Genomic DNA, 17810 nt, shown 5'->3' with positions numbered 1-17810 from the left:
GAAACGGTGCGATTAATAGGGTGTGGCAACGCCCTACCGCCGGTACCGAAGTTTATTACAGTTCTGTATTATTGATATAACTCTATTACGAAAGTCCTTACGGGACTCCCAGCACCTTTCGCGGCCGTCGTTATTTTTTTATAGTCATCGAACGCCGCGATCATATATATTTTTAATTATTAATTATTTCCTACAATTACGTAGCCGTAAGACAAAGTAATTTGTGCTACATAAGAATCTTTCTTTTTCGATATAAGACCATGACATGTGTCACAACTGCTGTTAATTCTCTTTCGCCTCTGATTTCTTTGATTAAATAAGATTAATCTTTTTTTAACGAACGTTATTGTTCCATATCAAGTGCCCTAAGATAAACTCTGATATAAGATTATATTAAATTCTGCCTGACGTTAAATAAAGGATATTTTGCTTTTCAAAAAGAGTTGCTTTTCAAAAATAATTACGATAAAAATAATGAAAAAAAGATGTATATTTTATATATACCGTATATATAAAATTTGTACGATTAATAGAAACAAAAATAAAAGCTTCATGTGTGTTTGCAGGATTTTTAAACATTTATCATGACTATGTAAATCGCAAATATGAAAAAGAGATATGTATATATATACAGAGATTAAAGTCAAACTAAAAAAATATATGAAATGGAAAGATTAAAACAACGCGTTTTTTATTTTTTATGTTTTTCGATTATTATATTTCAAAAACTGTATGTGTTCACCCATCCGCCTAACAGAGAACAGAAAGATATATTATAGATAAAAATACTTAAAAAATAGGATATCTTTTAACAATGTATTGTTCACGAAAGGATATTTTAAAAATGGATCTGTTAAGACGGGCGAGCGAACGAGAAAGCGTACATACGCGGTTCACGGCGATACGGCACACGAGCCCATCGATATCGTCCCTTGACATGTAAATTCCCGTAATTATAATTACAAATTTCACGGAGCCAGACACACCGGAATCACGTGATCGTAACGCGCCTAAGTGCCATAAACGTGATACGCGAAACCTCGCTCGGGTCGGCTCGATCTTATCACAACGGCGAAATCGCCGTCTCAGTGACAATCTATATATACCATGTTCGAAATTCTCTCTCTCCGAGGCTACATATCGACCTAAAATTCATCACGAACCAATGTGTCTCGTCGAATCTCTTGAAATTCTCTAATATATTACACATAAAATGTTGATTAATTTGAACAAAATTTGATTTAATTACTTTGTCAATTTATTTGAAAACCGTATTTGCGTAAATATTAAAGCATCGGGTGCATTGACTCGATTAAAAAAAATGATAACAGCATTTCAAGGTTTGGATGTCATTCTTATATGTTCAATATTTTTTTTAAATACTTACAATTAAATACATCAAATCGGAAATTATTTTTTGTAGCTCAAAATGTTCAGGAAATTATTTATTTCTTTTTTAAAAAATAATAACAAGATTTTGATATTTTTCAGACATTTTCAAGTGCTTCCGCTTCTTTAACACGTAAGGAAAAAGATATAACTTTTTGCATTTAACTCGTATCGTGTACTTCTTACAATTTCACATATTATACAACGCTCAACAGGGGTAAACTCTTTTCGCGAGAGATGTCTTATGTCCGCATTAGCCAACTGCATTCATTGTCAACGCCGCGTATCACCTCCGCTGCTAAGAAAGGAAGAAGAGCGAGAGGTATGCGCATTGACTAGGAAGAGGTAGCAGATAAAGAGAGAGAGAGAAAGAGAGAAGAAGCGTTACGCAATCTTGTCGTCGTACTTGTCGGTAATTGCTTATTTATTGCGCTGTCACGCGCTCGTCTCTCGTCATCACGCGTATCTACGCCGTTGACAATGCTGTTACCCTCGACATTGCGCCGTTTTTCCCGTGTGTCACGCTTTTAATAAAAGAAAGATTAATACTAAGCTTAGCAGTAGCTTAAAGGTAACGAGCAAACACTTAGACTTCAGATATAAAATAACCGGATGAAATCTAAATACTAAACTTTGTTCCACGGATTTTCCCTGAATTTACTCGAGAAGATACCGATACAAGTAGTATCACCTGTCATCGAAATATTATTCACGCTTCGTCCGATCGATCATACGATTGCTCTGTCAGCCATCGGCAAACATTGATGTCGTGCCAGACACGTATGTACACATAGAGAATCGTCTAGTGTCTAGTAAATCGTGATACAATCACAATTACTAGACGCCAAAAAATTATTCGTATAAGATATAAATTTCTCCTCGATTTTGCGCGTGATTTCTGAAGAGAAAATAATATTCTGTATTTCTTATTCATGTGTGTGTGTGTAGTTTTTTTTAATCATATCCTCACCAATCATAATACCATTACATGTGGCATGATGGCAATGCACGCCAATAATGCACACGTAATGCTGGAAAAATTCGCGAAATTATTCACAACGTGTGTGGGAAACGTTCACTTGCGACATGCACGCGACAAGTTTCATGTGTAATTCGCCGTGGTGCATCGTCGATTGCGTGCACATTACGGTATTAAGCGCTCGAATATATCCCCCCGCTGCCGTTGCTTATCCGAGTGTCTCAAACACATCGCGCTTCACGTCTAGTCACGGTATAATATCACGTTGCGTTGGCCCCTTTGCAAAATCGCTCGATAGAATGTCGCGCCCGACAACGACTCCATATTATCGCCGATCGAAGGATATAAAATCTCAATTGAAAATTATTTATTCTATTCTAAATATTTTTTAACGATTCATTAAACGATTTTAATTTTTTTAATTACGATTAATTTAATTCATTTTAAATTATATTAAAATTACAGTTAGAAATAAATCGTCACGACGCAAGAATTTTAAATTATATTAAAATTACAGTTAGAAATAAATCGTCTCGATCTTTGGCCTTTCAGTAATTCGCACACGCCGTTAATTAAATTAAAGCCAGCTAACTTTCTCACGTGTCTGAATTCAGCCAAGGCACAGTGCGATATTTCGGAGAATCGCCAAGAAAAGGAGAGAAAGCGCGCGAGAGCTAAGCAGATCGATCGGGAGGCTGCAACCGCCGCGCGAGACTGCGGCGCGGCGCTTTTCACTGTGACGATAAATTCTGGAACTTGCAAGCTCGGAACATACCGACATTGGCGAGGCCAACGACGCCCGTCGTTGCGAGCCATGCGAGAGCTTTCGTGCAAAATATTTCACCAGCACCCCGGTGAACGGCGCAACTCGCCGTTCTCTTTCGCCGAGGCGTCTCGAATTGATTATTGAACAAACAATATGATATCCCACCGACTTACACGCCTGCGATTTTGCTTTCGGAAAGAACGAGAATTGCAGTATGTATGACGCTCATAAGTACGAGTCGCGATATTCTAAAAGATTCGTCAAGATTTTGTACCTTTCGTCCAGTGATATTTTTATACAAAAAAAAAAAAAAAAAAAAAAAAAAAAACCCGATCAATACAAGAGTTTCATTTATTATCGAAAGAGAGAGATGATTTCGTTATTTATATCGAATTTAATTTTTTTCTTGATGCATATAAGCAATGCTCTTTCATGCCTCGGAGAAGTTTAATATAATTTGTAATATGCATATCATTATCGTAATTCGAGAACTTTGCTAACGAAAAATCGAGGGATGCGTGTAAACATAGATCCCATGTTAAAATAGAGGGATCAATCGATAAATTAATAATATTCGTTTGGAGGTGATTATTATGAAACAAAATACTTTAAAGCGTAACTAAGCGCGTCATTATGACAACCGACACAGCATTGTGTTTGAATGTCTGCGATCTCTGTTATTCGTAACATTCGTTCCATCGATAATTCGCCGACGAACATTTCCCTTCGAACATTAAACTTTTCATCGAAGCGTTTGATTCGAGTTATAAGCGTACACCCACGAGGGAAGAAGGGCGCTTAATTATTCACGATGATCCTTTATTCATACTTGCTATCCCGTGGTAAAGCAGAAGCGCTTGATTAAAAACAATGTCGGCGACGAGGCGTTTCCTGTGAAATTCGTGTGGAAAAGCGGGAAGCAACCTTCTACTCTATACACAATATTAGAATATAAATTATTTCGCGATAATTTTCCATTTAGAAAGGGATTGACTATCTTTAACAAACGAGTTCTTCTACTCTTCTAGGCTTCGAAAATAAAATACAGCATCGCGAAATAATTTCTTCAGCTTTGTAACGCTCAACACAATTTTATTACTGTAGACAAACGTAATTTAGCCGATTCTATACTATGCTTTCCTTATTCCCGACGTCGGTGTTATCAACATTTACGTAAATAGTAACTATCTTTCCGGAAGTTTGCCAATGTTTAATTCAACGACAGGTCGCCTACGCCACTTAAGCTATGTCACGTGACACAGTTTCAATATACTTTGTCCGCCAGTAAAGGGCGGCCAGTCGCTTTCCTAGAAAGAAACAGAAGCGGTGCCCACAGACTTAGGTTGCGACACCCTGTACAATCCGTCAACGCGCGGATACGAACGAAGAGTCGTACGAGTGTAGGGCATCGACTTTTGGGACGCGTTGCCGCGAGATATCGATCCCCTCGACCTCCTTCGCCCTACAGCGACTGATTTTCGCTCGTGTTGAAAGAGAGCGTTTACATTCGCACGTCGACTTCTTAGAGGGTGCATGAAAATCGTGACGCGTGCGCGCAGGATGAAGAAAGGGGGGGAATGATCCGAACGTGAAGGAGGATAGAATCATTGACTCGATCTCGGTGAACTTTACCCGCGAGAACCAACTTCCCTGGCGCGAGAGTTGTCTTTAAGTCTTTGTCACGGGTCTCGCGAAAAGTTTTCGAAACGATCGATACGCAGACAGCCCCAACTAGACTGTCTGATCTTGTCTCTCTATATCCAAGGCAGAATGTGTCTTGCTTTATCCATTTCGATTGCGCGTCAATATATAACAATGTCAACAATATTTAGAAAAATAATAGAGCAAGATACATAATACACACAAATGTAATGCTGATGAGATTTTAATATAACTGAATTTATGTGAAATTCACATTCATTCCTGCATGGTAATTACACATGTCATGGTACATGAAGCTTCTATCATTTATTGTGATATGCAATATACGAATATGTCTACATTTATCGCACGTGTCGTTTTTGAAACACATTTTAATCCGTCGCTTCGACAATAATTTACAATTCGGTCCTTCGGAGATCCTGTCAAATTTTCTCACCGTCAAAGCGAAAGCGTCTCCACGGAACGAGAAAGTGCACGGGGCACCACGCGGAGCTTTATTAACTCTCCGTGATTTACAGCTGCCCTCGCGGGTGATACGTTTCCCTTCGCTCAAAATGAGCGCACGCGAGTTGCGATTTAATTGCAAAAGAGTACGGGCAGCGGTATGTATGATTTACAGCCATTCCCCGTTATGGGGGCATTCCCGATACAGCTCGTTACGAATCTTCCGTATTACCATTTGTAATGCACAGCCCGATCTCGAGAGATTATGCGTGGTTCTTGATCGGAGATAAAAATTAAGAAGGAACAATATTTTTAGAATGTAAACATAATTAAACAATAATGCAAAAATGCAGAAACATCCAGGAAAAGATAGTGAATCATAGATTAGACGGATGTTATCTTGAGGGAAATTAATGTCTGATTAATCGCTGATAAACCGATTTCGTTGGAAAGAAAACAAAGACTGATAAATCACGAATGGAAATGAATATTTTCTAAACGTGCCTAGATTTTTTTCTTGTTCCATTTATTATTACGGAATGTAGGTAACGCCGGTTAAGCCGCATCGGGGTGGTCGAGAAAGAAATACAAGAATATACCTAGCGATATTATCGATTAAGTATTACGGAAGCCGTACTAAGGATATAACTCGACCAGACAACACTACGTATATGTACCTATAATTATCATTGTCTTACGATGACGCAAACAATCCAAGTCGCATGCTTGATTATCGATTTCGAAACTTGTCGCGTCTCGTACTTGAAGCAATACGTGATCGCAAACATTCCTTGAATTTATCCACCTATAGACTGTTTCATATAATAATTTTTCTCCGAGTGTGTAGTATTTCTTTTTAAAATTCATTCAACTTAAGATTTAAAAAATCTATAATTTTCAAAACTTTTTAAAATCATCGTCTTTTTTTACAGAATCAATAATGGATCATTAATAAAAAATCCGGAAAATTGTTAAGGCAAGGCAAGGTCTATCAAAGAGAATTGCGTCGCGACTGCTAGCGCGTTTTGGATAATCGCCAGGTGGTCCGAGAAAAGTATCGACGAGCCGCGAATTCGCAAACTCAATCGTCGGTCTCCCACGTCGTGCCGAATGGATATCCCCGTGAAGGGTAAAAGCGGGGGCGACAAAGCGCGAGCGATACATGCGGACTCGGTATACGTAGCCGAACGCGCGCGAGTTCAGGCCAAAGTCTAACAGACACGACACACCTCCGACCTTCCTATCGATCTGCGGCTGGAGGTTTTACGCGTCCTCCACCCTCCGCAAGCTCGACGACCCTCTTCCCGCCCTCTCTCCTTCCCTCTTCCTCTCTGTCCTACTCGATCTCCCTCTTTCTCTCTCTCTCTCTCTGTCCGTCTTTTTCTATCTCTCTCTTTCTCTACCCCTTGCTCTGAATCGTATAACCCTCTTTCGCCCCCTCTCTCTTCCTCCTACTCTCGGTGCTCAAGTCCTGGCGAGAAGGAAAGGCGAACCTGCTTGCCGAGCCCCTCACCATGAGAACGAGTTTCTCGTCCACCACCTCTCCTCCTTCTCCTCTTTCTCCGGCAACCACCTCTTCCACCTCGTTCTCGCAAGCCCGCACCCTCGCACAACCCGTTTCTATTGCACCCCTCGTCACCTACAAGTTCGCGAAGGAGAGAGAAAAAGGAGATGGAACGGCACGGAGAGAAAGAGAGCCAATAATGCGTCTTTACGACTCCGCGCTTTCGCAACACAGCCACGCCAGCTATGCGCATCGCACCGCGACCGCTCTCGATTTGATTTAAAGACGAGCTGCCGCTTTAACGCCCCGCGCGCGAACCGAGATATCGTCCAGCGGCCCGTGAGATCGACAACGCATAGCGCGAGGATATTGTACGATTTCTTTCTAGGACTTGGTCGCATAAAAAGTTTATAGTCGTCATTATTTTAATAAATTCAAATGTCGAAGAATGCTAAAAGAGAATGAAAATCTTTTACAACATTTTGCTTTAAATGTTTACGAATTTTCAAGTCGCGATAAATTTACCGAGACAGAAAAAAATTGGGTAATTATTTATTATTATATTAATATTCCATAATTTTTGTTAAAAACGGATGTATCATATATGTATATATAAACACTTTGCGAGATAGATTTCACACTGACAATGAAAAAAAGTAAAATTATATATAGGTATACCAACATGTTTTCGATTAATTCTTTCCGTCTTACACTTTTCCTATATTTGATCAAAAAATTGATTATATAAATTTTTCTTCAAATATCAAAAAAAAAAAATCTAAAATCTGTTTTGTCGACACCTATTATGTTTCCATCCGAAAATTACTTCGTTCAAATTTAACACTCGATATCTTTGCGATTAAATGTTCACGAAATAACAATTTCCGGTAAATATTCTATGAGAGTCCGAGAGATTCAAAGTAGAGGAGCGATAATTCCGAGGCCTTCTATATAAATAAGCGTACGGCGATAATGTATGAACGAGATGCGCCGAAGACGCGCGCGAATAATGAATTCAGTCGATCTCCGTGAAAGTGGGAGCTATCGCGAAAGCCGTCAAGGAGGTGCACGATCGCCTCATTCTCTCGCTTTTCTTCCCCCGAAATATCTCTCCGTTACCGGACGAGAGCGAGAGCGGAGCGGCATGGCCAAAGTCCAGAAAACTGAAACCAGAAATTCTCGCACGCGCGCGGGCGGTATTTCTGGACATGGGCGCGCGTGAATTCATGGCCGGAACGACTTTTCGTCACGCTGGAAATTAGTTGAGAAACGCGGAGGTTTATCGCGTCGTAAACCGTGCGCGTTTCTCGTGGCGAATTGTGCGCACCGGTGTCCCTTTTCTATCATTTCCCGACGAAAGATGAGAGAAATAAAAGCTACACGCTCGTTTTAAAAAAATAGATGGAAATTTTTAATTTTTTAATTAATAATTTGTGCATTCTGCGACTCTCCTAAATATGAATACCGGTGTTTGCGCAAAATAGAAAAGCAAAGAGAAACGTATATTTATAATAATATTCCATGAAAATTAGGATTGATTAGAACGTATAGAATTATGATAAAAAATAAAGTATAGAAAGATGCATAAAGATAAAAGGCGATACAATTCCGCAAAAGAAGAGAAAAAGAAATCAACGCATACTGTCATAGCTGTGGAACAGGAAAAAAAAGTGTGCGTTCGCGCGAAAGAAGAAGAAAGAGAGCCGTGAATAATGCTGTCGTGAATGCACATCCGTCGCGTATCCAAGCTGTACGCGATAACATTAATGCGCGCGAGTCACGAATCATGATTATTTCGGATGGCTCCTCTCTCTTTCTCTCTTCGCGGTTATCCCTCCCTCTTAGGCTCTCTCTTTCCTTTCCCGCCACTGCATCGACCATCTTCGTTTCTCTCTCTCTCTCTCTTCGATGCGCAGACTAAATATATCTTTTACAGACACCCACAGAAGACTATCGACAGAATCGCAAAGAGAGAGAGAGAGAGAGAGAGAGAGAGAGAGAAAGAGAAAGAAAGAGAGGAGAGCGAATCGGATTCCCGTTTAAAGTATACCCAAGGTCATCGAGCGAGTATTTTTGTGGTCCAAATCGAGAATTTCGAAGACACACGCTTCTTTCCGAAAACGCAGGCACGTGGAATCAAGACAAATCGATGTAACGTACCGTGACGATTGACGTAAATCGGTACAGACCTCGCACCGGCCAAAGTCGATCGTAGAATAGCACACGATTGGACCTTATAATAAGACTAAAAATGATTAAGTGATCTCGGCAATTCTGACCAAACCGAAGACGTAATAATAATATCGATAATAGCGCGATAATCTGGACGTGGTTTCAACTCCAAAGCAACTATTCGCCACCAAAATAAATTTATCGCGGTTAACCGGCGGATCCGTTGCTTGTTTGGCAACGCGCTCTATTTCTGCCGTAAAGTAACGATCCAGCTCCAAATGTTAGTCGACAGTCTTCTCTCCTTCGATTCAAAATATCATATAATGACCACTGTTAAATATAAAGCACAGAAATAATTTAACTGCAAATATTCAATGTTACAATTTAATTGAAAACCTTATAATCATTTTTCGATTTTCCTTAAATTTTAATACAAATGGTCGAATTAAATCTCGATCAAATCTGCGATGACAGTACAGGTTTCCTATCGATACGCGGCTCAAATTTTCTATTAAAAGATGACCCCAAGGACGACCCGAAATTCGTGTCGTGTCGAATACTCGTCATCGTTCGAGCAGAGCGTGAACGAGAAAGATAGATACGCACCGACTTTCCTCAATGTCATTACGCGTCGTACGCGAATTGTCGTCCTCGTTATCGCGCTCCTGACATCGTCGGTAACGACCGAGCGTGTATGTACAACGCTGCTGGCTGCAGTATCGTCATCGATCGTCGATAGAGCGAAATCCGCGCTCACCAAGACGATGTGACTTGGAGAGGAAAAGCCCTCTCTCTCCTCGCACGATCCGTTCCATCTCTCTGTCGGCTCGTTTGTTTCCGCTGGTCGCTTCGGCGAGGCTCGGAGCCGCGCGCGCGGCGCGTAATCAAGTGGTATAAATAATTCCGACGTGCAGCCATGAGCCGACCGTCCGTGCAAGGTTTAATCCCCTGTTATGACACGCCAGAAAACGGGATGCAGCGTCAAGACGCGTAAACTAGAAACTATCCCCTGCCATTTCGCCTGCAAATTTAACGTCTCGCCCGCAAATTTAACCCTTCGTCCTTAATTCGCGTGTCGAGATACGATTTTTTCGATCAGAGATTCGCGAATGTGATGCAATTCAAAAATAGATTAATTCTGAGATATTTACAACTCTAAAATATGTTTGGAGTAACGTAAATTTTAATTGTACGTAATGTAAAAATAATTGCGACGTGCATGCGACTTTTGCTAGAATTTAATGCCTGACTAATTGTGAATTAGTTTATTTTTTTGCTGAAAATTGCAAACAGTATTTAAGAAATAATATAAGTGAGAAATCTCTCTCAATGAACATTGTAATATAGATTGGCCACTAAGCGAACTAGCTTTACACAGATAATAACTATGAACTAGAACCCAGCAAGCAACACTGAAAGCACAGTTACGTTAATATCGCTAGACTAATTTTGACTCGTCGGTGAAACGCGGAAGATAACGGAATGCACCGAAGAGATTTTCACGTTGCATTTTTACTCAGAATTCATTTAGCATTCGCAAGTTCCAACATACAAAAGTTTCCAATTTTTATATATTTTAATATTAAATACCAATATAAAATTAAGGATTTTATAATGACACAATTCACGAGCATCGATTAATTTCCGTTATTGCGAAAAGGTGCTTCTGTAAAGTTTTGGCCTTAAACTTGTGTGTCAATATTTTCAAACTATGGCACGAACGCATGTACATCGCGATTGACGAAGGTCGTAGAAACGAGAAACAAATCAGCGAGGAAGCGACGACGGTTGCGGTCGTAGAAGGCTATGGAAAATACCGGACGACGCAGAGGAACGGTACGACACGCCGCTATATATGACTCGCCGATTCCGTCGACTAACGCCCCGGATCGCGAACCGGTCATTAGTGCAACGGAACCGGTGCATCAGGGACAGAGGGAGAGCGCGCGGAATGTCCGCGAGCCGCGCGCAATGGGATGCCCCTATTATCGGTCGTCCGACCGCCAGAATGCCGTTAGATACACGACGGTCAATCTATTGTCCTCTACGTGTGCGCATGCAGGCTCTCCCCAGGGCGTTCCCGCGAGCGAGAGACTCTTCCGTTCGAGAACCAACAACATTAAGTTTAACCGGGCGACGAACGAAATTAGTTCTCTCTCTCTCTCTCTCTCTCTCTCTCTCTCTCTCTCGTTACGCGAGGAGGACCCGCGGCCTCCTCAAACTCGCGTTATCCGTCTTGTACGATATTATCAAACGATATCGCGATATTTATCCGCCGTTTCTCGATCCCGTTAAATCGTGACCGCAGATTTCTTAACATCGCGAGAAAACGCGGCAGCACGCAGGATGTCATTTTTCTAATCCTTTATTTTGGCTAATTGTGATTTTGATACGCGGTAATTTTTGCGAAACGATTGCTAATTAAATACAGTTTCGTAAAAAGATTTCAATTATCTCAAAAAAAAAAATAAAAATCGGAAGATACAAGCGACAGAAATGACGAGTGAACGAAATTGAGAGACTGAATCATTTTTATTCGCTTCAATTCATCTCGATCGCCAGGAAACGATTGATCTCGTATCGTCCCAGCCGCCGCGGAACTTTCTCCGATTTGATTTAATTTATTCGCTATTCGCTATTATGAATCAATTAAGTAGGCGAGATAATAAAAGCAATCGAGCGTGATGCGTAAATGAAAATATGACACTCGATCGAGAGCCCTCGAGTGTCGGAGCGTAATTTCAAAGTGGCAATGTTACAACGATGTGAATAAACGCTCGTCGAAATAACAAACGTCTCTTCCTCTCTCTTGCCATTCAGCTGGGGGGGGAGGGGGGGTGGAGGAGCCGCGCGCGGTGTTGCAATGCAAACTTACGGTACGGATGCACCTGTGTGTTATGCTCCGAGAGACACAAGGCGCGATTTCAATACGGACAGCGGGGGCCTCTCTCTATACAGTGCGTAATACAGTTACGACGGTCAGCAGTTTCCGGTTTCTTTGTATCTGTGAAAGAGGAAGACGGACAGGAAACGAACGCGAGAACGCGAAATATCGCAAATCTTTAAGACGTCTTCTTCTTACTGCCATAACTAAATATTCGCTCTAGTCTAATATCAAAACGCTCGACGCGATATATAATCCTAAAAACAAACATTAAGCGGCAAAGATCGACATAAACTGCAAGATCAGCATTAAAATGCATGTTTTGATTCGAGGAAGATGATAATTAAATTTTTTCTTATTTATTTACCGATATGTTCATATTCGCTACACATTTTAAATAAATTCTAATATTTAAAAAGCAAACACATACCATCATTCCAGGTAGTTTATTGTGGCATGAACGACGTGGTAGAAGGAAGATTTCTTTTCATAGAGAGGCCACCCGGGCCTGAGGCCCTGGCTGAGGGGGGCCTACCATGCCCCAGCAAATCCTGCGTTCTCTGTGTCGTAGTTTCGACGCAGCAGAATGCTATCTGCTTTCAAAACGCTCGTCGAGACACTTTTTCGTGGCGATCGTAGGTATCAACGAAACTTGAATGTCATCTTTCTTTCACTCATTTACAACGATACGCGTCACTGTTCTTTCTCGCGTTATCGGAACGTCCGATCTCCGTTAAATGTTCTTGAATAATCACAAACTGTCGCGAATGGCTGTCAAAAGTCAACGTTATTTGAGAGAAAAATGTATGTCCACACAAACGAACAATACACTTGTCCGAGTCTCGCTCGCTCGCGCGTTTAATTTGATTATACCGTTATCTCGATGACATCGAATGAGATCTAAACGACACTCTCGAACCGCGGAAAAAGCGCGATAAACTGCATCGGAGAGGCTTTACTTAATTAATGTCCGTGCACTCGTTGCCACTGAATGTCACTCGAGCCTTTCGTACCTCGTTCAGGTTCCCGGAACGTACTCAGCGTCAATTTTCTATCGATCGTCCGTCAAATGTATATAATGCCCATCTAACAATTTGACTAGCTATCACCGTCGATATGCATTAACATGTCGACGTTATTTCCATGCGTGCGTCTCGGAGAATTCTTTTTGTCGCTCGACTTATCGCTTCCTCACTCGAGTCACCGATCCTCTTTCACCGAGAGAACACTATCGTACACTTCTTTCAACCTTGCTCACGCATATATGTGTGTGTGTAAACGTCGCGTATCGTTCTAGCTATTCCTTGATCTCTGCACTCGAGTTCTCACATAGAGTCAGCGACAGATACGTATCGACGATAACACACCGGCTGTGAAAAACAATTGACGCGATGCGATTGTTTAAACGTCTCTGCAAAGTGCGACATACAGAGTCTCGCACTTTAATAATTCTTCGAAAAACAATTTATCACACAAAGATTCTTTTAATAAAAATTTACATATTCTGCAAAAAAAAAAAAAAAAAAACATTTTCTAACAATGGTTCAAAAATACATCAAGTTATTTTTATGCATTTTATTTTACACGCGCTTTACACGTGCATAATTATAATCGAAAGATGATGAGATGTAGATTTGAAACGCTATATCGTATGCGAAATCAGATTTGCGTTTCTTCCTTATTCAATCCTTCTAACTACATACCCTTGCTAGGTGAATGCATATCGCAACGCGCCGTCGAGAATCGCCAGATCGTCGCAAATGCAGAGCGAATCTTCCGACGTGGCAGCCGGCAGTTTCGAGTGCCACAGATTCTCCGGCATTGTTGCTCTGCGTCTGTCAAGATTGCACTCGCAGACAAATCTGAAGTTCGAGGAAAGCTATTTGCTCTCTCTCTCTCTTTGTATCACGATTCACGGCCGCTATCTCTCGCACGCTTCAAAATTATTAATATCGAGATAGGTAACTATTATTACACCGAGAAGAAAACTTCCATAAAGATCTCTGAGAAAGAAATTTTGTTGCAATTAAATACACAAACATAATTAGAAATTAGTAAAAAATAGTTTGACGTGTCTCTTGTATTTATTCACATATATCTAGGAAATTTTTTCAGGAATTTTAAGAAAATATTGCTTTTAACGTTGATGAAAAAATAAGCTTAGAAGCATAGAAATTCAGGAAATTTTAATCTATCAGGAATCTCATTTTATAACTATAACATAAAAAAAAAAAAGAATTTTTTAAAATTGGAATTTTTTTCATAGACTTTCATTTAATTTGACATTTTGATGAGTGAAATTCATACTATAAAACTGCACAATATGTAAAATTCTCTCTCTCTCTCTCTCTCTCACGTTTTCTCGAATGTGGGCGCACCGCGACTATACGTATTAATCGCACAGCGGAAGATTTGTTAGTTGGCACGACGATAAGGTCACATTCCATCGCGCCGAGGTACATATCAGCATTCCGGGCGCTCGAAAAGATAGCGCTTATCTGACGGGGGCGAAAATATAATCTCCAGAGATAGATAGACAGAGAAAGAGAGAAAGAAAGATAAAAAAAAAAAAAAAAAAAAAAAAAAAAAAACGGCAGTTTACCGACAGTTTATTTTTTGAAGAATACTTTTAAATAAAAGTAGTCTTAACGAATTCACGCACAATTCTCGTCCTTCTAACAACACAATCTGCCAAGAAGACACGCGCGGTTTCCTACCGACGCTTGCGCTATCGTCTCGTATCGCACACGCTTTCGTTCCAGAAAACGATCCCTTGACAACGTGGTCTCTCGGTCTACGAACGAGCGTGGGAAAGGACGAACGCAGGACGAAGAAAATCGCGACGAAGCGCGACCGCGCGCTTCGATTTTCCCTCGTAAATCGTCAACAGGTGGTTTTCTGAACGGCGACGCGGAATACGCGGCGCGGATTCTCGGTTCTCGCACGACGTCATGCGTGGGCTTCCCGCGCGCTCCGGCGAACAGCTGATCGCTCGCACGTCAAACGTCAACTCTCCTGGCGGAGGGAAAAGCCGCCACACCGTCGCCACGATACCAGAAAATGCTGACAATTCGCGTTCAGCGTAAATTTTCTCTTTCTCTCTCTCTCTGTCTCTCTCACTAATCGCTGAGAGAATCGTCGTTGATTCCAATCACCGTTCGTCGCACAGCACGAAACGCGACGGACTGTTATATCGGCCTCGCATTCTTGTTCGCCCTCCCCTCCTTCGTCGTCGATGTTTCGTTCGTTCGTCGGTGTTCGCGCCTACCTTAGTCTCGCGAGACTATTTTCGTCTGACGATGGAAGGAACGACGCGTTTAAGCACGCGTCGCTTCCCCCTCTATCGTGAACGCCGCTCTTTTCCGTTTCCTGCCTTCTTCTCACGCGTCTTCTTCTTTCCCGCCTTTCGTCGCCCCAACGTGTGTGTTGTCCCGTTCGTGTTTTCCTCGCGCGTCTCGCTCGTACGGCTCTCCTCGTCGTTGTCGTTGTCGTCCTCGTCGTCGTCGTCCTTCTCTCCGTTTCCCCTTTGCTCACTCGGTTTACAGTACAGAGATCGCGCGCGTCTCCCCCCTCGCAGCAGACGCACAGCAGAAGGAGGATGAGACGGAGGTAGGCGACCGGATTCTTTCATACGCAAACATCGGTTGACGACTCTCGTCGTGCGGCGTCTCGGCCCCTCGACGCCCAACGAGCGTGCAGGATAATCGCTACGTCCCTTTAACGAAACGAGCGAAACGCAAGCACTACGTTATCAGCCGTGTATAATCCGTCAAGGAGCACTTGTGCACTCCGTCCACTCGCGAATCACGGCACGAATGCCGGGGCGAGGAAATCGGAATAACGTCATTCACAGCTACTAATCTTGCTGTCGCCCTGTCTCTCCTTCCTCTTTCTCTGATTCTCTATCTCAGCTGTGGCGATATACACGTGCGAGGTCGCCGCGAGAAAGGAAAAAAAACTCGCACGAGAAAAGGGGAAGAACGTTCTATTCGCCGAGATCGTCGCCGATGTTAGTTCAATAGGCCGAGAGAGAGACTTGGCAAACGTTCGCAAACTGAAGCGCACTGAGAAGGGAAGAGAGGAGTGCAAGGACCTTGGGTGCTCGCCCTGTCGAAGACCGCGAGCGATTGACTCCCGCGCGTCCCGGCCTCTTCGTGGCCGCGGCACGCGTGAGAGAGGAACACGGGAGGGGATTCCCGCGGGAGAGGGGGAGGAAAGCGGCAACGAACACGGCGGTAGGGCCAGGAGGGCGCGCGTGCGAGAGAAAGAGAGAGAGAGAGAGAAACAGGAGAATGGATGGGGTGGGCAAAGAAAGAGAGATAGAGGGGTGCAGCGTGAGTGACGATGGGGGTGGCAGGGAGGAGGCGGTGAGTATGGCGCGTGCCACTACACGCTAGCAGGTGGAGTGCGCGTGCCCAGAAATCTCTATATCTCCCTCCCCCTCTCCGCGTTTCCGTTTTCTTCCACCGAGCGTTTCTTCCCGTCTGTCTCTCTCTTTCTTTTTTTCCGTCAATCTTCTCGTTTCTTCGTTTCTCGTTACTCGTTCACTACGTTTTTCGGCTCTTTTCGGTATTTCAAGGAACACAGGAGAACACTCCTTGTCATCTCTTAAGTTAGATTTTTCTCTCTTGGTTTTTGATATTATCTCGCGATTGACGCATTCGCATTGTATTATTCTCGTTGCTTTAAAATTTCACTTTCGTTATACTTGAAGCGATGGCTTTACGTCGAGGTTCCGTTCCGTAGTTTTCCCGCGCGTGTCATTCAAGGCTGTCATGCGATTACAACGACGCTATATTGGCCACGATGTGCCGGCATGATAATTTGAAATCGATTCGTTCGATCGAGAAATCCGTGCATTCATAATATTTACGTTGCACGGTCAGGTTATTCTCGTAGTATCGATAAGAGTTGCTAACGAAAGTCCCGGTAGCGATAAGTACTTCAAGTTATTGCGACAAATTTTAACATCGTAACGTTCGTGAATCTCTTGCCGCGTCAGATACTCGAATGTTTAAAAAAAAATTACACACCTTGTCAAAGTTTTATCGACGATTACGTCACATTTCAGATTCGAGAACTGTCAGATTTTATCGGAGATCCATTTCGCGCGCGATGCCAATAACCTTCGGTTAAGTTTTGTCGTAACAATTCATTCGTCAGCGTTCACCGAATCAATGTATTATCTAAAGAGGATATACCATCGTCCACGACGAGTATTCACTGCGATCGGTGAAAAAACTGATACACCGACACGATTCTCATCGAATTATTCTCGCTCTCGCTTTAAATTTCATTAACTATCTGTTCCACGTGATTGCATCTGTCAAGAGGTCGATCTCTCGTAAGAGGTGAAAATTGTCGGGCTACAAGAGCTACATCTCGCGACGCGTCTCGTCGGGAACGCTCTCGCGTACGTGGGGCTTGTCTCGCGCTACGCACGTGGCAAGACCAGGAGACGCGGAGCGACAACGGACCCCCCTCAATACATAGAACTTGACGCCCCGAGAAGTCGTCAGCCACTGACTACGTGCGTCGCGACCGACCGCTGGGAGGCCCTGGGCTACTCTCTCGCGGGGAGGCACGCGAGAGACGCGTTCGTCGGCTACGTTCGGTCGAGCTCGACTCGGCTCGTCCTCTCTCAGACCGATTCGAGGCACTTCGACACGGAGTCTCCGCCGCGCCTGACTCGTTCTGATCTGCAGCCGAGGCCGCCGGCTGTCTGTCCGATGCCACCCGACACTACGACTTATAGAACGAACCTTATAGACCCCCCCCCCCGTCGTCCCTCCACCCTTCGGGGAACTCTCCTCCTCGCTTCAACTACCGTGAGTGTACCGTAACTGCGTACGACCGGTGTATATCGCTCTGATAGTACAATGCGAAACAGTCGGTGTACTAGGAACGCTGTTTTAATCACTTAAGTTGTCGTTATCGTGCCCCTAATATCGCTTAGGAGCGGTACTTTCCTTGTTAATTTCGATGTTATAGAAAAAAGATGAATTTTTTA

At 42.8% G+C, this 17810-nt stretch overlaps 1 protein-coding gene across 4 annotated transcripts in view; it reads right to left on the bottom strand.

Moving 5' to 3' along the window:
* Positions 1-17810, bottom strand: part of LOC115239321 (neurogenic protein mastermind) — a 159204-nt gene that overhangs the window by 51793 nt on the left and 89601 nt on the right. For 2 of the 4 annotated variants that reach the window (XM_029813792.1, XM_029813793.1), the window contains exon 1: positions 12231-13321. The exons of the other annotated variants lie outside the window; for them this stretch is intronic. In XM_029813792.1, the coding sequence (XP_029669652.1) occupies positions 12231-12236 (6 nt within the window). In that variant the 5' untranslated portion in view covers positions 12237-13321. Of the gene's footprint in view, positions 1-12230; positions 13322-17810 lie in introns of those variants that run through there. 4 annotated transcript variants of the gene reach the window in all.

This window comes from Formica exsecta, unplaced genomic scaffold (genome assembly GCF_003651465.1).
Source record: "Formica exsecta isolate Colony F162 unplaced genomic scaffold, ASM365146v1 scaffold370, whole genome shotgun sequence".
In the NCBI taxonomy this organism is placed as follows: Eukaryota; Metazoa; Arthropoda; class Insecta; order Hymenoptera; family Formicidae; genus Formica; species Formica exsecta.
Note: the sequence above shows the minus strand (reverse complement) of the source record. Positions and strands in the feature narration are given on the sequence as shown.